This window comes from Phacochoerus africanus, chromosome 5, assembly GCF_016906955.1.
Source record: "Phacochoerus africanus isolate WHEZ1 chromosome 5, ROS_Pafr_v1, whole genome shotgun sequence".
In the NCBI taxonomy this organism is placed as follows: domain Eukaryota; kingdom Metazoa; phylum Chordata; class Mammalia; order Artiodactyla; family Suidae; genus Phacochoerus; species Phacochoerus africanus.
The window spans coordinates 45,984,453-46,009,308 of NC_062548.1; the positions used below are offsets into that span (position 1 = coordinate 45,984,453).

At 62.5% G+C, this 24,856-nt stretch overlaps 2 protein-coding genes and 1 long non-coding RNA gene across 12 annotated transcripts; 1 reads left to right on the plus strand and 2 right to left on the minus strand.

Moving 5' to 3' along the window:
- Positions 1–311: 311 nt before the first annotated feature.
- LOC125127664 (mesothelin-like) lies at positions 312–8,595 on the minus strand. 2 transcript variants are annotated; one of them, XM_047781039.1, is made up of 11 exons: positions 8,435–8,595; positions 3,524–3,611; positions 2,947–2,990; positions 2,744–2,843; positions 2,331–2,509; positions 2,072–2,227; positions 1,566–1,708; positions 1,360–1,487; positions 1,006–1,100; positions 602–788; positions 312–524 (listed from the first exon to the last, which is right to left on the minus strand). In XM_047781039.1, the coding sequence occupies exons 2-11, from the start codon at positions 3,606–3,608 to the stop codon at positions 430–432; spliced, it is 1,212 nt and encodes a 403-aa protein (XP_047636995.1). In that variant the 5' UTR covers positions 3,609–3,611; positions 8,435–8,595; the 3' UTR covers positions 312–429. The 2 variants fall into 2 exon arrangements, with proteins under 2 accessions (XP_047636995.1, XP_047636994.1); XM_047781038.1 differs by lacking the exon at positions 8,435–8,595 and adding an exon at positions 3,739–5,237.
- Positions 8,596–13,210: 4,615 nt separating this feature from the next.
- On the minus strand, positions 13,211–24,037 carry LOC125127671 (uncharacterized). 7 transcript variants are annotated; one of them, XR_007135028.1, is made up of 8 exons: positions 23,916–24,037; positions 23,210–23,281; positions 22,771–22,909; positions 22,424–22,650; positions 17,059–18,556; positions 14,921–15,037; positions 14,604–14,782; positions 13,211–14,220 (listed from the first exon to the last, which is right to left on the minus strand). It is a non-coding gene; the product is annotated as an uncharacterized LOC125127671 (long non-coding RNA). The 7 variants fall into 7 exon arrangements; XR_007135026.1 differs by lacking the exon at positions 23,916–24,037 and having other exon boundaries at positions 17,059–17,287; positions 17,596–18,556; positions 23,210–23,500; XR_007135029.1 differs by lacking the exon at positions 23,916–24,037 and having other exon boundaries at positions 17,059–17,845; positions 23,210–23,500.
- CIAO3 (cytosolic iron-sulfur assembly component 3) lies at positions 17,522–24,856 on the plus strand. Of its 3 annotated transcripts, none has more exons than XM_047781040.1 (11): positions 17,522–17,622; positions 18,544–18,639; positions 20,281–20,424; positions 20,729–20,861; positions 21,525–21,659; positions 21,902–22,020; positions 22,149–22,278; positions 22,637–22,709; positions 23,149–23,286; positions 23,644–23,868; positions 23,958–24,856. In XM_047781040.1, exons 1-11 carry the CDS (start codon positions 17,557–17,559, stop codon positions 24,268–24,270), a joined length of 1,572 nt encoding a protein of 523 aa, XP_047636996.1. In that variant the 5' UTR covers positions 17,522–17,556; the 3' UTR covers positions 24,271–24,856. The 3 variants fall into 3 exon arrangements, with proteins under 3 accessions (XP_047636996.1, XP_047636997.1, XP_047636998.1); XM_047781041.1 differs by having other exon boundaries at positions 23,711–23,868; XM_047781042.1 differs by lacking the exons at positions 23,644–23,868; positions 23,958–24,856 and adding an exon at positions 23,412–23,586.

Here is a 24,856-nt window from a genome sequence, read left to right on the forward strand (position 1 = left end):
AAGCTGACCATCCTGCCTGTCCCTTTGCTCTGAGCCTGAGAAGGGACCCAGGACCCTCTTGGCTGGGGTCAGGACAACCGCCTGCCAGCCCCTGGGGTGGCAGTGTCACCGGAAGCCACCCCGAATGTTGACCTGGCCTGGGGGAGACCTGGACAGGGACGCAGCATCAGGAAGGGGACAAGGGCCCTCCTGCCTGGAGTCCAGTCCCTTCCTACATGCAGAGGAGGGGCTGCACCCCCAGGAGCCAGGCGGCCAGGGTCCCGGCTGTCAGGGCTCCGCCACCCAGTCTTCAAAGCACCACAGGGCGCTGCTTCCAGTGGGAACAGGTCTTTTATTGAGCTCTGGTGTCCTCGGGTGGGACCACCAGGTCTGCTCTCGCCAGGCGGGGTCTCCACAGTAGGGTCCAGTCCCCAGGGTGCAGCCAAGGGTTCATTTCGGGATCAAGGCCAGGAGCAGACTTGGGGTCAGCGTGAGCACAGATGCAAGTCCTGGTCTGAGGGGGTGGGAGCCTCCCGAGGGGGCCTCTGCACAGAGAGGGGGCAGCTCAGACCTTCCCCTCCGCTCTGCCCGGATCCCACCCAGGGCCGTCAGCCCAGCCCACCTCGGATGTTGATGTCCAGGACCAGGTAGCCGTTGGGGATGCCGCCCTGGAGCCCCAGCCCCAGCCGGTCCAGGTCGTCCTGCGGCTGCCGGGAGATCCAGTCGCGCACAGGGCTGTTCTCCTCCTCCGCCTTCAGGCCCGCCAGGTGTGGACCCAGAAGTTTCTGCACCTCAGTGATGGTCAGCTTCTGCCAGAGGCCCAGACAGGGGTCCGGGTCCAGCTGCCTTTTCCCGGAAGGCTGCTGGCCTCTGCGGTGTCCAAAGCACCCCATGCTGCCCCTCCCCACCCCCGACCCTGCCTTGGCTCCTCCAGACTTGGGGGGGCGCTTTGCCGGCACTTCGCCCTCACTCCGCGCCTAGAGACCCCGCCCCGGCCCCGCCCCTGCCCCGCCCACTCAGCCGTACCCGCAAGACCTCCGTCTGCAGCTTCTTGAATGTGGCCATGTCCAGGCTAATGTTTTGCCGACTAAGAGCCCGCAGGTCCTCCGTGGGGGCCCCACCTACCCACAGGGAGAGGGACCCCCAAGTGTGAGTCCTTGCAACAGCCCCCAGGCTCACCCTCACTTCCATTTCCTGAGGAATTCCTGGGCCTCAGGTTTGCCCACTGACCACCTGACCCCGGGGCTGGAGGAGAGGCTGGAGCTGTGGAGAGCTCACAGGGTCTCAGCCCAAACACACTTGGAGGGACAGAGGGCACCTTGACCCCCGGACACACCACCAGCAGGCATCGTGCCCATCCCCACGTCGTGCCGGGCTCACCCAGGTAGGGCTTGATCCTCGCCAAGTATTCAGACCCACTCATGTTCTGGAAGGCAGAGCGGGCCTTGGGATAGAGGACAGCCACCTGCAGGGGGCTGCACGCGTCCAGGTCCGGGGGCCTGGTCACCCTGGGGAGGCAGCACAGGACAGGACAGTGAGCGCAGAGCGCAGCACACCCACCACACCCGGCAGCACCCAGGACTCACCGAACAACGCTGAGCTGTATAGAGCTCAGCTGCTCAGGGCTGAGGAAGCACAGGTAGGTAGGGCGGAAAGTAGCTAGGATGTCCAAGGTGGCGCCGTCTAGCTGGCCCCCTCCCCCTACATAGCGGGCAATCAGGGCGGCCACCTGCGGGAGGAGGCCGCTCAGTGGCATGGGGCAGAGACATGCCCCCCAGGCCCGCACAAGCTCACCCCCCCGCGCCCCCAAGGCCCACACAGCCTCACAACCCCACACCCCCCAAGGCCCACACAAGCCCACCCCCCGCGCCCCCCAGGCCCGAACAGCCTCACCCCCCGTGCCTCCCAGGCCCGCACAGCCTCACAACCCCACGCTCCCCAAGGCCCACACAAGCTCACACCCCACACCCTGCAGGCCCGCACAAGCTCACCCCCGCGCCCCCCAGGCCCGCACAGCCTCACCCCCGTGCCCCCCAGGCCCCCACAGCCTCACACCCTTGTTCCTGCCCCGCCCGCCCCCACAGCCAGTTACCTGTGCATCCATCCCGCGCCCTTTGCTGACTTTGAGCAGAGATTTCACGGTCTCCAGGGATGTCACATTCCACTTGCAGATGTCCTCGGGGGTGACCGAGAGGAAGAAGTACCTCAGGCGCTGGACCAGGGAGGTGGGGTAGCCCTGTGGGTAGAGCTGTTGGGGGGGCGGGGGGGGGGAGCGACTGTGAGGGCCGCCGCCCCTCCCCGGGCGGCTGGGGAGGCCTCGCTGCAGCGGGCAGGCGGGGGCTCTGAGTTACCTCATCCAGTTTGAGCTTGAAGACATGCAGCTGCTCGTAGGTGAAGGGGACCAGGTTCACCTGGTCCATCTGATCGGCCAGCAGGGCCCCATCCACACAGGCCTCCAGCTCCCAATCCTCGTAGAACACAAGGTGTTCATCCACCACCTGGGCCTTCCGCCCCGGGGGGCAGGCCCGCTCTGCAGGGGCAGGCAAGGGGCAGGGGCTGGGATTTTCCCATCATCCTCCTCTTCCTCCCACATCCACGCTGCGCGAGTCCTCATTTACCCAACAGCACCATGAGGCACTGCGGTGGCTCTCCTGGGTTGTCATGATTGGATGAGCCGAGGGGTCAGAAAGGGCCACAGGTGTGGGCAGGTGAGCCCTCCCAATGCCAGCCCCCCACCCCCGACAGGGGTGGGCTCTGCACTCACTCTCTGTGCCCCCCTGAGCCCTTGGACGGATGGCCGTCAGCTCAGGCGGCTGCCAGGACAGATCCCTGGAGGTGTGCTGCAGCCATGGGATCAGGACACCCTAAGAACAGAGCAGGGCTGGGATGAGCCGCAAGGGGCCTGGGGTTCGAGGACCCCCACCCAGGGCCAGAACACCCTCCCCTGATTCCCCAGAGGGGCCTTACCTGTCCCGTGTCTGCAGCCTGGGCCCTGGAAGGTGGCACCCACCCTGCGGGGGAGGGGACACAGGCTCGATGAGACCCCCCACCCTGGGGAGGAAGGAGGCCGGCCCCTCCCAGCCCCCTGCACAGTTCCTGCTGTGGATGCAGAGGGTCAAGCCCCTCCCTCCATGGGGTCACGGCCCACAAGACCCCGGCGGAGAGCACGAGCCTCCCACGGCCTCCTCCTGGGATGCTGCTGCCAGGACAGGCAGACCCTGTCCCACGGGCACCCTCAGTTTGGCCTCAGCCTCCAACTCCGTAGGGCATGGGGGTCCAGTGTGGGGGTCTAGCGGGAGCCCAGCGGGGATGCGGGACACAGTCCCGCCTGGGGGCAGAGATCTGGCTGACGACCTGCCCGGGACACGAGGCACCTGCATAGACTCAGGGGAGTCTGCCAGGGTCGGGGCTGGGGGCACTGCCCGCAGTCAGGGGAGCATGCCTAGAGCAGACAGAGCCTCTCCTGAGGCCCCGCGCCCTCCAGCCTCTCTGCCCCCAGCTCTCTGGCTCTCCAGCGTCTTGCGGCAGCCCCCTCCATACTCACCGAGGCTGAGAAGGAGGAGCAGGAGGCTTCCAGGAGTGCGGGTCCCCCGGGATCCCAGGTGGGGCCGAGCCGTCTGCAAGGCCATGGTCTGTGGAGAACAGCCCCTCTGATGCCCCTGCAGCTTCCACCCACCCCCACACTGCCAGTGCCAGGCCAGTGCCAGGCCTTGTGGGGCTGCTGGGGTCTCAAGGCCCCCGGGGGCTCCCAGGTCAAACCTTCATGGGCCTCCAGGGTGGCGTCTGTGCACCTCTGGCCCTGCTCACAGGACCAACCAGCCCTCCTGCCACACCCCCTCTGGGAATGGACGGCCCCTCTGCCCGGGGCTCTTGGGTCTGAGTCAGCCCGGCCCCCAGCTGTGAGAGCCCAGGCTCTCCACCCGCAGGGCTGGGCAGGGCTGGGCAGGGCCGGCCGGGCTGGGCAGGCAAGTTCCATGTGTGGAGGCTGGGCTGCCCCCGGCTGGCCTTGGTTTCCCCACTCGAAACAGGGGAGCCGAGGAGCCCGGGGCTGGGGGCTCATGCTGAGTGACCCCTCACCCGCAGCGTGGCCGTCCTCACCTCACACCCCAGTCCCAGGTGCTGGGCTCCATGCAAACTCAGGGCCCCGGCCCGTGGACAAGGCCAGGGGCTCGCAGGCCCCCTGGTTTCCTGCTGACATCCCTCCCAAGACAGAGGCCTGGGCAGGGCCGAGACGACACCCCTTTCCACCTGCCAGCCCCTTGGGTGGGGCAGGGGGTGGGCAATCTGGGGAGACCCCCAAGCACTCCCCGGGGTGGGGGGCCTTGTAGACCCGTGTGAGTGGGAGCTGGATGGGAGCTTCTTCCTGGAGAAGATTGTCCCCAGGTGACAGGTGGGGGCCTGCAGGAGACCAAACCACCTTCCACACTCTTCTCCCTGCAGGGAGGCCCAGAGGGGGACCCCCCAAACCTCCACCCAGGCCTGTGTCAGTTTAGGCTTCAGCAACCTCCTTCTGCAGGGCAAAGAGCCAGCGCATGCGCATGTGCAGAGTATCCTGGGAAGCGGCCCAAGCCCCAGCGGAGGCTTCCCCTCCGCCACCTGGCCCCCAGACCAGAAAATGGGCAAATGGGCAGTCAAGTGAGGCGCCTGCCCCTGGGGTGGGTGAGACCAGGCTGGAGCTGTGCCTCCCCCTGCTGTCTGCCCTCAGCCTCCGCTCCAGCCCCATGAAACCAGGGACCCCAGCACCGCAGGCAGAGACACTCCCTCAGGGCCTCTGCCGGCCACTCTGGTTCCCAGAATCCACAAGCTTCACACCCCCTCCCCCCGGGGAGGCCAGGTTGGGCCCACAGAGGCACCCCAGGTGTCTTAGGGCTGCAGATTCCAGAGTGGCCCAAGTGCGATTCAAGGACAGGTGCGTTTGTGTGACAAGGGAGCAGTCGCCACGCAGAGCCCTGTCTCCCTCTGCAAGCCTTCCCTGCTTCCCTTTCTGGTCCTGGGGACAGTCCCATGGGAGTCCTTGAAGACTAGCTTCCCCTGGTCATCTGTCACTCATTATCCACCTGCCCAGATGCTGGCCTGCCCTTCCCCACTAGCAAGTGGGGTCTGGGGGCTCGGTGGGCCACTGGCTCATCCGAGTGGAATGAGAGGGAGAGGTGGCTATGGCTGTGACAGAGGAGTGGCCAGCTCCAGCCTCCAGCCCAAGAGCCACGAGCTCACAGCCGCCAGCAGGTGTGTGGCTGCAGGACACTGGCTGAAGCTCTGTCCTGCCCCACCTGTCACCCCCACATGCAGACCCTCCCAACCCAGCCCAACTTCAGTCCCCAGGGTCTGGCCGACAGGGATGGAAAAAGACCCGGAGTTCCCATCATGGCGCAGCAGAAACAAATCCACCTAGGAACCATGAGGTTGTGGGTTTGATCCCTGGCCTTGCTTGGTGGGTTAAGGATCTGGTGTTACCATGAGCTGTGGTGTAGGTCACAGGTACAGCTGGGATCCCACATTGCTGTGGCTGTGGTGTAAGCCAGCAGCTGCAGCTCTGATTAGACCACTAGCCTGGGAACCTCCATGTGCCATGGGTGTGGCCCTAAAAAAGCAAAAAAAAAAAAAAAAGAAGTCAGACCACATTCCCTGCCAGCCTCAGACCTCTCTCATGAGGGCAGGCAGGGGCACAGATCACAGGTTTAGATGCTTAGATGCAGGGTCACTGAGTCTGCCCCAAGCACAGAGATACCATGTGGCTGGCCTGGGACCACACAGCGTGTCAGGAGCAGCTGGGGCCAGGGTAGAGCTGACCTTGAGGACACAGCCCTCTGAGAGCAAAGGAGATAGTCCTTGCCACTCCCCAAGCGCAGGGGAGGCAACCGAGAGGGGCAAGGGTGCGGCTGCCCTCCCCGCGCCAGCCTGCTCGTGTGGGTCTCAGTACCAGCCTCCACCTGGTCCCTGCCCTGAGCCAGAGCCCCTTGGCTGCAGGTACTGACGGAGCTCCCTCCCCACGTCCTCCTGCTGACTCCACCCCCCATGGATGAGGCCCTCAGGAGCCTGGCCCCCAGGATCTGGGGGGCCCTGCCCATGGCAACAGGTGTCCCAGGGCCAGTGGCCAGTTCTGAGCCTCCTCGGGCTTGGGTTCCTCAGCTGGGAAGCAGTGGGCCAGAGACCGGAGCCTCCGGGGTCTGTTGCGGGAAATGGAGGGGGCCTGGCTGGCCTCTGGGAGGCGCAGGGCTTGGGCCACAGGAATGTGCGGGTGGGGAGCCGATCCCTGTGTGTGGGCGCGGGCTGGGGAGCGCGGGCTGGCTGACCTCACCTACCAGGCATGTGCCAGAGCCAGGCCTTCCTCCTAGGTTCTTACTCTCCCATTTCTCAGGCGGTGAAACCGAGGCTCAGTGCCGCAGAGAGGCCACTGTCACACGGCAAGGCCAGGGCGTGGTCTCCCAGCTGCGGCAGCCAGGGTCTCGACCGGCCACCCCTCCAAGCCAGAGTCAGTGGGCTCTGGGTGGTGGCCGCCAGCCAGTGACTCCCAGGAGTGAGCCCTGGGCTCAGGGCAGTGTGAAGTGGTCGGGTGGGGCTGCAGGGCCTGGGGCCCGGGCCACCTCCCAAGGGGACACTTCCTGCTGCTGTGGCCGCAGGGTGGACAACATGCGTCCTTGTGCGGGCTGCACCCCAGCGTCCGTACCCGTCCTGACTTTGCACGGCAGCCTTGTGTGTGCCCCTGGAGCCAGAGTCCCTGGCAGCTGCCACCCTGCCCCCCATGCCCTCTGATACTTTTGTGAACGAGGGTTTCCTGGGTGGAAGCTATTGGCCCTGCACACCTGCAGAAGTTTCTGTTTGCTGATCTGCGCATGGCAGGCTGCCCATCTCTGACTTTTCTCCACAGGCTGGGCTTCCTCTTACGTGCAGTCGAGCCAAATGCTAATTAATACAGATTTCAGGAAGGCTGCCAGGTTAAAGCATCTTAAAAAAAAAAAAGTCTCGAGAGTTCCCCTTGTGGCTCAGTGGTAATGAACCCAACCAGTATCCAGGAGGAGGCTGGTTTGAGCCCTGGCCTTGCTCAGTGGGTTAAGGATCCGGTGTTGCGTGAGCGGTGCTGTAGTCACAAGTGCGGCTCGGATCCCGCATTGCTGTGGCTGTGGTATAGGCTGGCACCCGCAGCTCCGTTTAGACCCCTCACCTGGGAACCTCCATATGCCACAGGTTTGGCCCTAAAAAGCAAAAAAAAAGAAAGAAAGAAAGAAAAAAGTCCCATCTGCAGACAACTGAACAATTGTGGACCAAATGTAAGAAGCCACTTCCCTGAGGGCTCTGGGAGTAGAGGAAAGAGAAATTGATACTCGAGGGACGATGGGCGGATGGCCCCCTGCCTCCCTCCCTCCCTGTTGGTGGCCCCACCCTGTGGTGTGGCCCGCTCAGGCTCCCGCAGAAATCTGGACACCTTTTTGGCTGAAGGAGCCAGAGGAAGAGTCCAGAATAACCAGAGAGCAGAGAGTGAGAGGAAGACGCTGACAAGGAGAGACGGGGGGCAGGGACCCCAAGTTCTGTGTATGCACTCTGCCCAGGCTTCTGGCTGACCCCCGAATCACGAGTGTGCCAGGCAGACTCGAAAAGCTCACGTGGCAACCTGGCTGAGGCTGACCTCGGGAGGGGCAGGGGTCACGGCTCACATCTGACCAAGTTCACGGCCCACCAACGCTGCAGCAGCGACAGTCTTTGCGGGACAATAACAAGAGGCAGTGTGTACACAAAGAAACCATCACACTTGTGATAAAATGAGACAACGAGCCGGCACAGGGAGAGCTGGGAGGCTGTGGCTCATTGTCCAGGTGGAAGAATCTACTGAGGCCCCGACGAGACGGCATCAGCACTGCCAGACCAGTGTGTCTCGGGTGTGGGTCAGCTGACGGGAACACAGGGTGACACCTGCTTCTGCCTGGCTTGTTCTCAGGAGGTTAAACATACCCCCAGCCGTAGCTCCTGCATCCTAAGTAACTGCTCCAGAGAGACCAGCCCGGGTGTGCAAAGCCCCAGAGGTGAATACACACTGTGGCCAAAAATGGGGAAAATCCGACTTCCACCAAGAGACCAACGGACAAATGAAATGGGTACTTTCACTCAGCGGCCTACAGGTCAGAAAAGAGGGGACAGGGAGTTCCCGTCATGGCGCAGTGGTTAACGAATCCGACTAGGAACCATGAGGTTGCGGGTTCGACCCCTGGCCTTGCTCAGTGGGTTAACGATCCAGCGTTGCTGTGAGCTGTGGTGTAGGTTGCAGACGTGGCTCGGATCCTGCGTTGCTGTGGCTCTGGTGTAGGCTGGCAGCTACAGCTCCAATTAGACCCCTAGCCTGGGAACCTCCCATATGCCGCAGGAGCGGCCCAAGAAATGGCAAAAAACAAACAAACAAAAAAAGCCAAAACAAAACAAAAAAGAAAAAAGAAAAGAGGGGACCGATGACCCCTGCACTCACCTACAGGGAAGGATGAGTCCCAGCATCCACTGTGCCCAGTGAAAGGCAGACCTCGAAGCCTACACGGAGCATGATTCTCTTTCCGCAAGAATGTTAAATCGGAGGGTGTTCCCCGTCGCGGCTCAGTGGTTAACGAACCTGAGTAGGATCCCTGAGGACACAGGTTCGATCCCTTCCTGGCTTCGCTCAGTGGGTTAGGATCCGGTGTTGCTGTGGTTGTGGTGCAGGCCAGCAGCTGCAGCTCCGATTGGACTCTTAGCCTGGGATTAGGGTGCGGCCCTAAAAAGGGGAAAACAGTGTTAAATTGAAAACAATCCATTATGACAAAAAGTGGATCAGTGGTGGCCAGAGGCCAGGCAGCTTCGCTAAAACTGAAGACTCCTGTTCGTAGGAGTCGCAGGGAGCACGCTTTCGGGGGAGATGGAGGTGGCCTGTCTTGGCTGGAGGGGAGGTTTCATGAGCATGCGTAGTGGCCAAAGCTCTTTGGAACGTAAACTTTATTTTTTGTTTTTTTTTTTGTTTGTTTTGCTCCTTAGGGCCGCTCTTGCAGCATATGGAGGTTCCCAGGCTAGGAGCCGAATCGGAGCTGCAGCTGCTGGCCTCCACCACAGCCACAGCAACGCCGGATCCGAGCCGCGTCTGCGACCTACACCACAGCTCACAGCAACGCCGGATCCTTAACCCACGGAGCAAAGGCAGGGGTCGAACCCACAACCTTATGGTTCCCAGTCGGATCTGCTTCTGCTGTGCCACGGCAGCAATTCCCTGGACTGTAAACTTGAAATGGATGCCTTTATTGTGCATAAGTTATGCCACAAGAAGATTGATGTAAAAATCAATCATTTAACAAGCGCTGGCAAGGATGTGGATAAATGCCGAAATTATGCCCTGTTCGTGGGGACCTGAAATGGTGTGGTGGCTGCAGAGTCTGACAATCCCCGCGAGGCCAAGGGCAGCCAACTCCCTGGCGGGACGCACGTTCTCAGCGGGCAGGAGCCAGGCCCCAAGCTCAGGAGTTTGGCTCCTGGTCTGATTTCTCAAAAAGGCTTCCCCCCAGTGCCCGGAGCCTGGGGCCAGCCCGTCAGTGGCCTCTGCTCCAGGTCACCACTTCCAAGAAGACTTCCTGACCCCAACTCAGCTGGCCCTGCTGGCTGTGGCCGAGGATGGGGCTGTCCTAAGTTGGGGGCTGCAGAGGGGGCACAGGACTGCCCTTTGCCCAGGTGACTCCTGTTCCTCATGCCCGGCTGCCCCACTCTGCCCGGCTGCCTCCTGTGAACCACTGCTGCCACCGACTGGGGCCCAGGCTCCCGGGGCGTGGCAGCAAGGGCACTGTGCTCTGCAGCCAGCCGTGCCTGTGGCCCTTCCTGCTGGTTGTGGATGGCACCGTCCCAGCCCCGTCCTGGCAGGCACCTCCGTCAATGCCTTCTGGCAGATGTAGGAACAGGCAGGCTGGGCAGCCCTGGCACTGGGGGAGCCTGGACAGCAAGCCCACCCACATGCCCTGACCCCAGAATGAGGGGCTACAGCTATGTCTTCCTGCTGCTCCCAATGCTGGTGCCCAGAGCATCTGCAGAAACATCCTGACCTGCAAGTCGTCTGGGGTCAGAGAGGGTGGACAGGGCCACCTTAACCCTCGGGGGCCCCACTCACCGTAGTCCGGGGTCCTGGGGCGGTTACTGGGGGCAGCGGGTGGGCAGGGCTCAAGGGGCCCTGGCTAGAGCCAGTGGTCAGGCTGGGACCCTGGGGGCCCATCTTCGGACCCAGGCTTGGGCGCTGTCTCCCTCACAGGTATGTGAACCCAGCGTGGGCACCGTCGCGGGGACACACATCCAAGGGCCGCAGGGGTGCAAGCTCTCAGCTGAGGCTGGACAGGCACCTGGGAAACAGCTTGTCTCCAACTCGGCACCTGCAGGGCTGGAACCCGAGGCGCGTTCAGGGGCGGGGGGCAGGGGAGACGTAGGCAGACAGGTGGGAGGACAGACGCAGGGCACGACTGGGCTGACAGGTGTCAGGAGGGGGTGCTATGTTCAGGTTGACGGGCAGTGCCCATCCCAGGCCCAGGTCCTGGTGAGACTCGTGCCAGCCCAGCTGGCCACCTTCTCCATGGCCGCAGGTGCCATCACCCGGAAGCTGGACGTGGACCAGCTCTTCCTGGGACTTGCCAGGTGAGCCTCAAGGCTGGCCCCGGGCCTCAGCACGGCAGGTGTCCTGGGCACCTGGGGTGGCGTGCCCAGCCGCTCCCGCCCTGCCCTCAGGCCGGTCTGTGCCCCACTTGGGACCACCAACCCCACACAGTAGGTCCTTCTTCAGCCCTGAGCCGCCTGCAAGGCCCCCACTGTGTTCCAGGACCACCTCTGAGGGTGAGTGGCTGAGCCATAGTGGGGACCACCATCACAGCTCTTGAGGTAACTTTGCTTCCCCATTGTCCTCAGGCTCCTGGAATGTTCCCAGTTCCAAAGGAACACAGGCCACACACATACCCGCCCTCTGCCTTGGCCACCTGCAGGGAGGGTGGCCTCGGGGAGTAGGGCCCAGTCTGGGGTGTGTAGGAAGGTCAGGGCTGGAGGGCGGAGGCTGACCCTGCACAGGCTCTAGGTCGCCACCGGCACACCCACCATGGAGGGCAAACCAAGGCAGAGGTGGAGAGACAGGCCAGGGCCTCCGAGAATTCGGGGCCAGAGCTCTCCTGGGCTGGCGCAGGAGAGCAACCCCCCACCCCCCAGCACACAGGGGTCCCTGCTGGGGTCTTGGCTCTGCAGAGTGGCTCCCATCCCCCCCACACACACTAAAGCAGCCAACTCCCTCCCCAGGTCCCAGTGTCCCCAGCCCCTCATCTTCCAGGGGCCTCAGGGGACCCCAGATGCTGCGGCCCTGCAGGGTGAGCAGAGACGGTGGCAGGGGAGCCTGGGGGGGGTGTCTCCTGAGGAGCGCTCACAGTATCACAAGCTGGGGGCTCCCAGGCTGGGCTCCTGGGGCCGAAAGCATATTTCTGGGGTGACCCTCCCTCAGGCGGTGGTCAGACCTGACCTTCACAAACCAAGAAAAGTAGCCAGGCTAGGCGGCCTCGGGTCACAGGCAGGCCAAGCCCCCAAGCTGTCCCCTGCAGCGGGGGCTGCCTGAGCTACCCCCATTGGGGAGCAGCCTGGAGTGCCCACCTTGGAAGGTTGAGATCAAGCAGGGAAGGGCCATCTGGGGTGGTGGGGACTGGGTGACAGGTGACACGATGGCATCTTGGACCACACAGGGGGTCAGACGTGGCAGCACAAGGATGATGCCTGTCCCCCCGAGGAAGGGTGGCCCTGCAGACCGTCTGGTGCTGCTGGCCACCCGTGTGCCACAGCTGGCCATGTTTGTGACCTTCAACCCCAGGGAAGTCCAGATGGGCCTCTGGACACCCCCCCACACCGCCACCACCTCTCCAGAAGCCAAGCCCCCAAGACCTGCTGGGCGACTGGCAGACCAAAGGCTGCGGAGCACCACGGGGTGTGTGGGTGGGTTGCACACTCACCCCGCCCAGCAGCCCCACTGCCCTCCCGCCAGGCACACCCTTCCTCACAGGCTCCGAGGGCCCTCTCGATGGGGCCGAGGATGACACATGGGTGCAGGGGCACGTCGGGGCTGCGGGCAACAAGCCTTGATGCTCTAACACGGAGGCCTGAGTTGCCAGCGCACAGGCCAGATGCAAACCTGCCATCGGGACGGGCCAAGGTGATGGTTTCGTAAAGGTCCCAGGGAGTCGCGCCACGCAGGCCAGCTCAGCGACCGGCACTTGTCTTCTGAGCGCAGGCCAGGGGCCTGGCTGTGCTCCCCAGGCCCAAAGCCCAGTGGCCCCGTGGCCGAGCGTGGGGCTGTGCCCGGCACCTGGTCAGCTGGTGGAGGGGCCAGCCCTCCCTGCCTGTGGATGTGCACAGCCCACCTGCCCTCCCGAGGCCTGGAGCATCGCCAGCGCACGACGAGGTCCTTGTGTGCTCAGTTCTCCCGGCAACCCCACGGGGCAGGAGCAGCGGGGGCCCCTGCAGGGCCGCGTGCGCTCCCCGAGCCCCCTCCTCTCGGGCCAGGCCCTGGCTCCGAGCAGGTCACACAGGCCCCTCATTAGCCGCTAATTGCATCGTGCGCAGGGCCTCCCAGGGCTGGGGCTGGGTTCACACCTGTTGACAAGCTGTGGCGCCCCAGCGGGACAGCGCCTGGTGTCGGTGATGCCGCTAATGACGTGCCCATTGCCCGCGGGAATTCCCGCCAACAGATACAGCGCCGCTCAGCCCAGGGGTGCCCCTCGCTTTCAAAGGGCCCCCAGGACCAGCAGACACCTGGGCTGATCTTCCCAGAGCCCCCGAGGGTGAAGACCCTCAGCTCGTAAGAAGACCCCTAGTCAGCCACTCACACCACCAAGTGTGGTCCCCGGTTTATAAAAGGCACGGGGTGGTCTCAGAAGGTGCGACCCACTCGGCCCCTGGGACTCATGTCCCCAGGTCCACATGACAGTGGGGCTTGCGACCCAGCAGGGTCCCCACTCCTCCCATCCGGCGGCTCCTGGGACCCCAAACTTAATACCAGGGACCAGAGCCGGGGCAGCAGCAGGGGCCCCCCGACCCCATGCCAACGGGGGTGACTAGGTGGGTCCTATGGACCAAGGGGACCCTGACCGTGTGAGCTGCACTCTGGACACACCTGCTCCTACATCCAGCCACGAGCAGCCCTGCTTATGCCCCATCTCTTGAGGAGCCTTCATCCATGATAAAGTTCACCCCAAAGATGACGCAGTAAATGTCCTGAGAGTGTATTTAAGAAAACCTTCAATTTATTTTGGAAACGGTAAAATACCTGCTACTCGTCCCCACCCGGGGTCACTTCATTCCCTCCGCACACAGGCTGTCCGCCTCGGACACACAGCTGCTGGCCCAGCCCTGGGCTGGCGGTCCTCGGCTCGGGCGGCCCCTCCATCCCACTGGTCCCCTGAGGGCTGGCCAGGCCCTGGGGGTGGGGGGCTACCGCCTGGTGAGACACGCCCCGTTGTTCAGCTGTCCTGGGACCCCCAAGAGTCTCACAAAAAATCGGACTTGTCCTGCGGGAGACTCCCTGATGAAGCCCCAGATGTTTTTCGAGTGGGAGGCACCTCACTTGGAAAAAGAGTCTTTGCAGGTGTCATGAAGCTACAGCTCTCCCGAGAAGAGCGTTCTGGATCAGGGCAGTCCTAAATCCAAGGCTGCATCCTTATGGGATGAGAGAGGGAAGAAGACACACAGGAGCCACGGGACCGTGGAGCCCGCAGGGACCTGGCCCAGCTCAGGGACGCCTGGTGCCCCCAGAGGCTGGAGGAGGCAAGAAGCCCTTGGAGGGGCCGCGGGGCTGCTCACACCGCGATTGCAGCCTTCCAGCCCCCAGAACCACATGAGAATCGCTTCTGCTGCTTTAAGCCTCCGGCCGCGGTTCTGCTCCAGCAGCCGCACGACAACAACAGGGGTCCGACTCCTGACAGGGTGGCACTCAGGCCAAGCTGCCGGAGGGCCAGCAGCTTGTCACACCTCAGGAGAAAGCCCCCCTACTCCCATCGGAGGGCGATGGGCATGGTCCACTGTGGGCACGTCCAGAGCAGAGGCCGGGAGGGCGCCTGCTCCAGTTCAGAGAAAGGGGGGCCCACCGGCCCCAGCGTCAGGGCAGCTGCACGGGCTGACCGGCCTGGCCTCCGGGCCTTGGCCCCGCGCCATGGCCTCCCCCGGCCCTCTCGGTCCCCCGCGTGTGTAGACTCTGCGCTGCGCATGGGCCGGTAAGGACAATGATGAAACCACCTGCAAAACGTGAGAGCAGGTGGCGGCGGTGAGGTGTGAGGTTGGCACAAGAGCCGAGGTCTCTAGGGACGTGGCTGTGAGTCAGTAAAAGACCCTCGAGGGGCTGAGAAGTCCCCGCTCCTGGCTCCACCCACAGCAGGCAGAAGAAGGCCTGCCCTCAGCTGGGGCGGGGCGGGGCGGGGCGTGGGGTGTGTGTGTGTGTGTGTGTGTGTGTGTGTGTGTGTGTGTGAGAGAGAAACCTCCTGCTCAGACGTCTTTTTTTCTTTTTAGGGCCGCATCTGAGGCACACGGAGGTTCCCAAGCTGAATGAGAGCTGCAGCTGCCCGCCTAGGCCACAGACAAGGCAACACCAGATCCAAATCCAAGCTGTGTCTGCAACCTACCGCACAGCTCACGGCAAAGCCGGATCCTTAACCCACTGAGCCAGGCCAGTGGACCCCGAGTCTTCATGGATATGGCTGAGCCGCAATGGGAACTTCCCCCGCTGAGATGGTTTTAAACCAGAAACGCTCTGGCAGTCACCCCGGCACTCCCACAAGGGCACTGGAACGACGGCCTGCAACTGGGCAGACCAGGGTGTACTTACCGCCTGAGTCTCTGAGGGTCTCCTTGGGGCGGCTAGTCTGAGTGGCAGGCTCCAGCCCCCTTCGTTTTGTTTTTTTTTTTCCCAATAGTTTTACTGAGACATAAATTCACATACCGGAAGTTTCCTCGTGGTGCAGCAGGTTGAGGATCCAGCATTGCCACCCCAGCTGCAGCACAGGCCGAAATGCCATGTAGCTTCCCTCCCAGGAAGCGGCCCAGCAACTTCCACTTGCTGTGGGTAGAGCCGAAAACAAACAAGTAAATTCACACACCACACAATTTGCCCAGTGAAAGTCCACAACTCAAGAGTTTTTAACATATCACATTATTGAGTTTGCAATGTGATAACGTGCTGCATTATTTTGTTCAAATACACATAACCAAGTTTGCCACTGTAACTATGTTTAAGCATATGACTCGGTGTTACATTAACAGTGGGTTTCTTTTTTTTTGGTCTTTTGACAGCCGCACCCGTGGCATATGGAGGTTCCCAGGCTAGGGGTCAAATAGGAGCTACAGCCACAGTCTATGCCGTAGCCACTCGGAATTCACGCTGCATCTGCGACCTACCCCACAGCTCACGGCAACGCTGGATCCTTAACCCACTGAACGAGGCCAGAGATTGAAGCTGCAACCTCATGGTTCCTTGTCGGCTGCGTTTACCCTGCACCACAATGGGAACTCCTCCAAAATGTTTTCATCATCCCAAACTGAAACCCTCTTCCCGAGGCCTCTGATCTACTCTCCTTTCCCACGGATTTGCCTGTTTCCCACTTTTCACAAAAGCAGAGTCACACGAACGGTGCTGTGTCTGGCTCCCTCCCTGAGCCCAGCGTCAAGGTCCGTCTAGGTTACAGCGGGTTAGTGCTTCATCCTCCTGCAGCTGCGTGGCCGTCCGTGGCCCGGGTGGGGCCACGTTCCTTTAAGCACATCAGCTGATGGGCCTTCGACCTGTTTCCATCTTCGACTCGCCCCCCCTTTGCTCCACGGATTCTAGCCAAAGGTGGAAACTGCCCTGCACATCTAAACAGCTAACCTCCCTCCAGCGTGAGAAGAACCAGCCTTTGTCCCCCAGCCTCAGCCAGAGGTCCCTCTGCTATAAACCCTACCCATCGCCCCGGCCTAACTGACCCTAACAGCACTTACTCTTCTCACACATTTCTTGTAAACTTCCCCCGGGGTGTTTCAACGAAGCTGTGTTTATTTTGCATTTTGTCTGTTTATGAGCAAGACTGTTGAGGTTTCAGGCATCATGTCCCAGACCTTCATCAGACACTGCTAGGGTTGAGGATGCGGGGGCCTGGAAGCCCCTGGGGCAAGCTCCTCTCACTACTGAGAAGGAGGGTCCTGTCCTGGGAGGTGCTGCAGGAGGCAGTGCCCCAGGCCCCTGGACCCCAGTTAACCCACAGGCAGGTTGTGAGTTGCCAGGTGGAGCCTACCTCAGGACAATAACCCCAAGAAGAGCACAGGCTGGAAGGGACCCCTCTCCCCAAACGTGACATTATGCTCAGCGAATGTTCTGGAGTTGAGCCTGCCAGGACACCGTCAGGCCGGGGTACAGGTAGGGCCTGGGGCTGTGCCAGAATCGACCACTGGAGTTTTCTGGAAAGCTTCCATAAAAAATGGTCATTAAATGTTGGAGTTCGTATCATGGATCAGTGGTTAACAAATTGGACTAGGAACCATGAGATTGCAGGTTTGATCCCTGGTCTTGCTCAGTGGGTTAAGGATCTGGCATTACTGCTACCTGCGGTGTAAGTCGCAGACGCAGCTCAGATCCCAAGCTCCTGTGGCCACGGCATAGGCCAGCAGCTACAGCTCTGATTAGACCCCTAGCCTGGGAACCTCCATATGCCGCGGGTGCCGCCCTAGAAAAAGACCAAAAAAAAAAAAAAAAAAAAGCATATACCGAGTCTAGCCAGCAAAGGTCCTGCGTCAGAACCTGTGTCATAAAACTCACAGGGAGGAGTTCCCATCGTGGCGCAGTGGTTAACGAATCCGACTAGGAACCATGAGGTTGCGGGTTCGGTCCCTGCCCTTGCTCAGTGGGTTAACGATCCGGCGTTGCCGTGAGCTGTGGTGAAGGTTGCAGACGCGGCTCAGATCCCGCGTTGCTGTGGCTCTGGCGTAGGCCGGTGGCTACAGCTCAGATTCGACCCCTAGCCTGGGAACCTCCATATGCTGTGTGAGCGGCCCAAGAAAATGGCAAAAAGACAAAAACAAAACAAACAAACAAAAACAAACAAAACTCACAGGGAAATGAAGTTTTCTCAAGCTGGTCTCCAAAATAACCGCGAGCTCCCTCCTAGAACCCCAAGGCTCTGCACTGAGCTGCAGCATCGGGAAGAAAGACGGCCCATCCGAGTCATTCTCATTTTCCTCTTTCTACAGAAGTCGCGCACTCCTGCGTGCCAAGCGCTCTTCTACGTTCTTGGGCTGCGTCCAGAACCAAATAAAGCAAGTCTGCTGCCTCTGCAAAATCCTAGGGCGGAGAAGGAGGGGGCGGGTGGGCTGCACACCTGCCTGGCAGGTGAGTCTGGAACCGCGACGGAGGCCCCCCCCTTACCGCGCAGCTCCTCCGCCGGCGCGGAGTAAGATGCCCAGGCCCCCCAGAAGGGGGCGCGCGCCTGCCACTAGGCCATTCGCGCCTGCGCCTGGCGGGCGCTTTCCGGCAGCGTGGCGGAACCGCCTCGCCGTTTTTGCAGCGTTTGGCGACGCCTGCGCGCGGTGACCCGACGGCAGTGTGGCGCCATGGCGTCGCCCTTCAGCGGGGCCGTGCAGCTGACGGACCTGGACGACTTCATCGCGCCGTCTCAGGTGGGCGGGCCGGGCAGCGGGGAACTCGGGATCGGGGCCGCGGGGCCGCACAGCCCAGGGGCGATCGCGTCCTTTTCCCGGGCGGGCACGGCAGCCGGTGCCACCCAGCTCAGGGCCCGGAAGACCCTGCTGACCTTCTCTGGCCGGTTACTTGCGTGTGAACACTGCAAGGGCGGAGGTGGTGGCCCTCTGGAGTCACCGCGGTGGTGGTCGTCGGTGTCACCTTCGGGGAGGAAGCTAGAGCTTGCCGCCAAAGGCACAGGGCAGCTGTGCTTGATAGCCGGCCGCCCTCATGGGGTGTCCCCGCTTATCGATGCCACCAGCCGCGCAGGACCAGGCCTCCAGAGGGCCGAGGAGTCCCCTGAGAAGGAGCGGGTGCGGCTGGTTCCAACCAGCGGCAGGGGGGAGCTCGGACAGGCCTGCTAAGGCGCTCTGGGGCTGGCCCTCTTTGGGAAGGTGAGGCCAGTGAGGTTCTCCCAGTGATGAGAGAGACAGAACTCAAGGAGTTGGGGAGAGAAGGGAGCCTTTTTCCGGGAACTGGGAGGGCAGGTGATCTCCAAGCAGAGCATTCCTGCCCACCCTTGGCTTGCTCTCAGCAGCCAGTGGCCCTCTGGGCGGTGCCACGCATCCGTTTTTGCTGAGGAAGGGTCAGGGTCAGGGTTGGTGTCTGCAGACAGGTTAGCGTGCAGGCCCCCATCGCACTTCCTCCATCTACGGTGACCTGCCGAGGAACCCGGCAGGCAGGGTGACTGGACTGGTGGGAGTAGGGTAAGCAGCCATAGCGCTAATTCGGCGGCTGCAGCAGGAAGACAGGAATTGGGGCAGAGCCTTCATCCCAGGCAGCGGTGTGGCCATCGGGTCGGCCCTCTTCCCATGCCTCCGTGCACTCAGGCCGGTCTTTGGGGTCTCTTACTGGTACAGGACTGCATCAAGCCTGTGAAGGTGGATAAGAAGCTGGGAAGCGGCGGGGCCAAGATCTACATCGAAGATGATGGGAATTACTTCCAAGTCAATGCGGTAGGTTCCAGCTCGGCTGACCTGACACACATCTCACTGCTCTGTCCAGCGACAAGTGCAGGGACCATGGGCCTCCTATACCTGGACAGTTCTTTCTCACTGGTCAGATTCACTGACAGCTGGGGAGGCTGGGAGAGCAGGGAGGGAAGCCTGGGGCGGTGAGGGGGCCACAGAGGCTGAACACAGAGTTTGATTGGTTCTGCAGAGGAAGCTCTTTTGGCAGAGATGTCCCCATGTCCCGTTCTCTCTCTCCGAGCTCTGTGTGAGGTCTCCAGGTCCAGACCACCTGTTCTCTCACGCCTTTAAAGGTTTTCAGACGTCAGCAGTGCCGACGTGTACCCCGATTGTGTGCCATCTGGACCCTCGAGAATGTCTATGGATGGCAGGCGCCAGGCACACAGGCCCAGGGACACCCCGCCCCCACACAGGGGAGGGGACACAGGATGGCTCACGGTGGGGCCAGGCAGCGGGATCCCGCGTTCCCAGATCCAGGCGCATTGCGTCGGGTCTAGGAGAGTGACCCAGCAGCACGCCAGGGGCAGCCCAGAGCTGCTGGGCTTAAAGGGGAGAGAAGCTAAAAGCACAGCGGCCTCCTGGTCAGCACAGCATCACAGCCTGGCCTTCAGGCCGCCTGGACTTGGAAAACGGTAGCTTTGGGGCCAAGTGAGGCCTAGTGAGCTGGACCGGAAGGGAGTTCTGGTCTCTTCAGCGCCCTGGTCACCTTCTGGGTCCTGAAGCGTACCTGGCCAGACCACTTCTGTGTGGGCAGAGGGGATGAAGGGGCCCCACTGGGATCAGCTGCATCTCCGAAGAGGCTGGGGACTGCCTGGCAATCTTTTGTTTTTTTATGGCCACACCCGAGGCATATGGAGGTTCCCAGGCTAGGGGTGTAATTGGAGCTACAGCTGCTGGTCTCCACACCAGAGCCACAGCAACACCAGATCCCAGCCTCATCTGCGACCCACACCCCAGCTCACGGCAACGCCGGATCCTTAACCCAGTGAGAGAGGCCAGGGATCGAACCTGAGTCCTCGCGGATGCTAGTTGGATTCGTTTCCACTGCGCCACGGCGGGAGCGCCTGTCTGCGGAGTCTGGGATGGGCCCACATGTCTCTGCTGCTTCTCCACTGCCAGCGCTGGGGCCTGGGGCGCAGGCGCCCGCCGTCGCCTTCCTCTGCCCCGCTCCTTGTCCTTCTGTCCTTTCTTCCTTCATCTGCACCCTTGCTTTGCTCTTCCATCTTCGAGGGCCTGGCCGGTGGCATTTCCTTGTCCCCACAGCCCCATGAGTGCAGCTTGGGGACCAACAGCCATCAGGACTTCTGTGATGTGTCAGCTGCCTCTGCAGATTTAACACCTGTCTCCCACCCCTCGCGGGCAGCACGCCTCTTTGATCCGATCGGCTGGGCCAGCCACGTCCGTACCGGTTCGACTTTGGTGCCACGGGGAAAACCTAGAGTGTGTAGCGGTGTTTCCGTGAGAAATATTTTCCGATAACTCCTGGCGTGTAAAGCCAGCCACCTAGCATGTTGGTTGTCGCTGCTGTGAGCCAGAGGATAAAGGTTTCCTGTGGGTCCCATCACCCTGAGAGCTCCGTGTCCTCACGCCAAGGGGCCTCGGGGTCCCGGCTTCTCGTGCTTCCAGGACGGAGGGACGAGGAAGCTGGAGAAGGCCAAGATCTCGCTGGATGACTGCCTGGCGTGCAGCGGCTGTGTCACCTCGGCGGAGACCGTGCTCATCACTCAGCAGAGCCACGAGGAGCTGCGGAAGGTTCTAGACGCCAATAAGGTGAGCCGTGGGTGGTCTTGAGGATGCCGCTCTAACCCCACGTCGGCCCAGCGGCCCCACTCATGTTGTCAAGGCAGCTCATCTTGGTGCTGCTTGTCCTGTGTCACCTGGTGGCTCCTGGCACGTTCAGGTCTCATCCGTGGGACCTCCGTGAGTCACCATTGTCAGTGTCTCGACACCGAGCTGCTCGCCCTGAACCCCGAGTCCCGCGTGCACGACGCAGTCAGGGCCTGGCCGCACCAGCTCGGGCCCACCGGGAGCCTGTGCGGAACACGCAGCGAGCATCTTGTCCCTTGTTTCGCAGACGGCAGTGCCTGGTCAGCAGAGGCTGGTTGTCATCTCGGTCTCACCCCAGTCCCGAGCGTCGCTGGCTGTGAGGTTTCAGCTGAACCCCACAGACACTGCCAGGCAGCTCACTGCGTTCTTTAAAAGCATAGGTAGGCGGTCCAGCTCGGGCGCGGGCGGGGGCTCGGGCCTTCTAGGAGAAGGCCGTTTGGATTCTGCTGCTGCGCTTCCCGTGTCTGGAGTCCAGCCACTCTCTGCATTTTTTTTTTTTTGCCTTTTCTAGGGCCACTCCCACGGCATACGGAGAGTCCCAGGCTAGGGGTCCAATCGGAGCCACAGCCACCGGCCTATGCCAGAGACACAGCAACGCGGGATCCGAGCCGCATCTGTGACCTACAGCACAGCTCAGGGCAACACCGGATCCTTAACCCACTGAGCGAGGCCAGGGATCGAACCCACAACCTCATGGTTCCCAGTCGGATTCGTTAACCACTGCGCCACGATGGGAACTCCCAGCCACTCTCTGTATTGACTTCACATCCCCACCACCAATGAGCACCGCCCAGGCCTGAGCTGGGTTCTGGCTCAGACCAGCTTTGGTGGCCGCTGCATGCTGGGGGGTGGCTGGGAAGACTCGGGGTGAGCCCCGGCGAGGGAGGCTGTGACTGGCGCTAGGCAGGGGGCTGCCTGCTCCCAGGCAGCCACCAAGCTCAGAGGATGGAAGCCGTGGAGCGTGTGTCTCCTCCTGGGGCAGCTGGCAGTGCCTGGCGCTCTGGCTGCCCTTCCTGGGGGTGAGGTGGCCGCCTGCCTTCCAGGGGCACACTACGTGTTTGACACCGCCTTCTCGAGGAACTTCAGCCTCCTTGAGAGCCAGCGAGAGTTCGTGCGGCGATTCCGAGGACAGGCCGGCTCCCAGCAGGCCCTGCCCGTGCTCACGTCCGCCTGTCCAGGTGTGTGGTCGCTGCAGGCCGAGGTCGGCGGCCGGACGGGGGCGCCGGTGCTGGGGGTGGGGGAGCTGCCAGAGAGTCCCCCGGCGTCGGCGCACTTCCCGGAGGGGGGATCACAGGGACGCTTGAGGCGGGTGCCGGTGACAGCAGTGGGCACGTTGTCTGGGGGGCCCTGACTCTTTGAAGCTGGTCCCCTCCGGAGGGTCACGTCACTGCCCCACTCGCTCCCTCCGTGTCGGCCTCAGGCTGGATCTGCTACGCCGAGAAGACCCACGGGCACGCCCTCCTCCCGCACATCAGCACCGCCCGGTCCCCGCAGCAGGTCATGGGCGCCCTGGTCAAGGACTTCTTTGCGCAGCAGCAGGTAACGGGAACGTGGTAGCTGGGTCTAAAGTGGGCCAAGACGGCCGCGGTCCCGGAGCCCCCAGCAGAACCGTGCTGTCAACCCGGCCTCAGCCCAATGGCCCCTTCGCTGCCGTGTTCCCCACACAGCATCTGACCCCCGACAAGATCTACCACGTGGCAGTGATGCCCTGTCACGACAAGAAGCTGGAAGCCTCCAGACCCGACTTCTTCAGCCAGGAGCACCAGACACGCGACGTGGATTGTGTCATCACAACAGGTGACAGACCCTGAGCCCCTGGCGCCGGGTCCCCGGTTCAAAACCCAGCACACTCCCTCGAACTCTCATTGGTCACCCTGCCTGTAAGTGGGGCAGCCTCACAGAGGCTCCCAGATGCTTAAAAGACGGAGAAATGTACACCCACCTGGGAGCCAGGCAGCGGGGGAGGTGGCCCTCCAGGGACGCCGGGTGCTGTGTCTCCGGGCGCATCCAGGGTTGGGGCGGCGGCCTGCGGAGGTGCAGGCGCCTCCAGCCGGGGTGGACGTCCAGCCCCTCAGGTCACCGTGGGTGCTCTTGGGGGGACTCTGTTTTGCCCGAAGCTCAGCCGATGGGCATCCGTGCTGTGCTCTCGTCGCAGGAGAGGTCCTCAAGCTGCTGGAAGAAGAAGGGGTCTCGCTGTCCGCGCTGGAGCCGGCTCCCCTGGACAGTCTGTACGTCGTCACCCACGGCAGCGGAGGGCAGGATGCTTGTCCAGTGTCAGGGTGCCCCCACCTCGGGGCCGCACAAGGGACGCTGTTCGGGGGGGGGGCACTGTCCTCCCTCTCCTGTGCCACGGCTTCCTTCTGGCGGGTCCTGTATCTGCCCCATGGTCTGTCTCGGTGCCCAGAGACGGCTGAGTTCACGAGACGGGCTGTGGACAAGGGACCAATGGTCCCCAGAGTTGTGACCCCAACTGCTTACAGGTCTGAGCTCCCAGAACAGGTGATGTGACCGAAGAGACAGGCCTTTCCCCCACAAGCCTACTCCTGACACCCCCACAAAGTCCCTGGGGTCTGCGACTCCCCTTCCCCTTAGAAAGCAAATGCTCTCAACGTGAGACAGGTGACCCAGAAGCCGCAGCAGACGGCCTGAGGCTGTGCCCCTCTGCAGGTGCAGCACTGTGTCCGACCAGGAGCCCACCAGCCATCGGGGTGGAGGCTCAGGGGGCTACCTGGAGCACGTGTTCCGCTACGCGGCCCGGGAGCTCTTTGGAATCCACGTCACCGAGGTCACCTACAGACCCCTGAGGTCAGTGGAGGGCAGGGGCTCAGGGCACGGCAGCACAGGGGGCACCAGGCGGGAGATGCCCCCACCCCACCCCTGCCTCACATGAAGGGGCCAGTGCTCCCCTGTCACTGGTCTCCTCATCATAGGAGTTGGGGTCCGCTGCCCACAGCACAGCAACCCAGAGGCCTCTGGCAGCAGGACGGTGCTCCTGGCACAGGCTCTGTCCCTCCTCGAGGCCCCTTTCCAGGGCTGGGGGAGGGGGGCCAGACCTTTGGGTCTGACCTTGAGAAGAAGCTCCCATTCTACACACCAGCAAACTGAGACTGGGGCGGCGGCCCCCTGCCCAGCTCGCAGAAGAGAGCTTTCTCCCGTCCCCAGGCACCATGCCCCACCTAGGAGGGAGCCTGGGCACGCCACAAGGACAGCCCGCTTTGCGTCCCCTCAGGAACAAGGACCTCCAGGAGGTGACTCTGGAGCGGGAGGGCCAGGTCCTGCTGCACTTTGCTGCAGCCTACGGCTTCCGCAACATCCAAAACCTGGTGCAGAAGCTCAAGCGAGGGCGTTGCCCATACCATTATGTGGAGGTCATGGCCTGCCCTGCCGGTAGGTGCAGGTGGTGGGGGCCCCCCCGGGACCCAAAGTGCCAGTACCCTCGCCGTAACGGCACTCCGGCCCGGCCATCTTTGCTGCAGGCTGCCTGAATGGCGGAGGCCAGCTCAAGGCCCCCGACACGCCTGGCAGGGAGCTGCTCCAGCAGGTGGAGAGGCTGTACACCATGGTCAGGACACAGGCGCCGGAGGACACGCCCGGGGTCCAGGAGTTGTACAGGTGCTGGCTACAGGGCGAGGGCTCGGAGCGGGCCAGCCAGCTGCTGCACACAAGCTACCATGCGGTGGAGAAGGCTGGCTCCAGCCTCAACATCAAGTGGTGACGCCCAGGAAGGCGCGTGGGGTCCAGGGGAGCCACACCCGCGGCCCCAGGACACACCCGCAAGATGCTGGCTGAGCTGCAGGAACACGGACCTGTGGAGAAAGGGGACTCCAGGCTCCCGGCCCGCAAAGACGACCAGCCTCCGCTCACCTGGTCTCCGCGCTATAGGGCCCGGAGGTTCCACAGACTTCCAGAACCTCTCCTTGGGCCCAGAGCCAAGGCTGGTGCTCTGGCTCCTCCTGGTTGTGACAGCTAAGCTGTGAGGGCTTCCACTAGACCTGTGGGGAACTTAAGGCAGAGCAAAAGGGGGTTCCTCATCCCCCCCTTCTAGAGTCTGAAGCTGCTATGTGACGGCGGTGGCAGAAACAAGGTGCCAGCTGGCCAAGCTCACAGCAGAGCCGCAGAGGGCACTGGCCCATGAGCCCACTGGGTGGCGGGGGGGAGCGTCCCCTCCACCCAGGCCAGGGGGTTGATGTAGCTGCATTTGTGGGGGGCTGAGTCCAGGTGGGAAGCAGGCTCTGAAGGGACCAGGCTTCAGGAGTCTGTCCACCAGGTCCTATTCATGGCTGGAGCCCCACTTATAGGAGCAGGGGGAGGGCAGGCGGGTTCCAGGCCTGTCCTGGGGAAGCTCACCTCCAGTAAAAGGACCCCTCAAATGGTC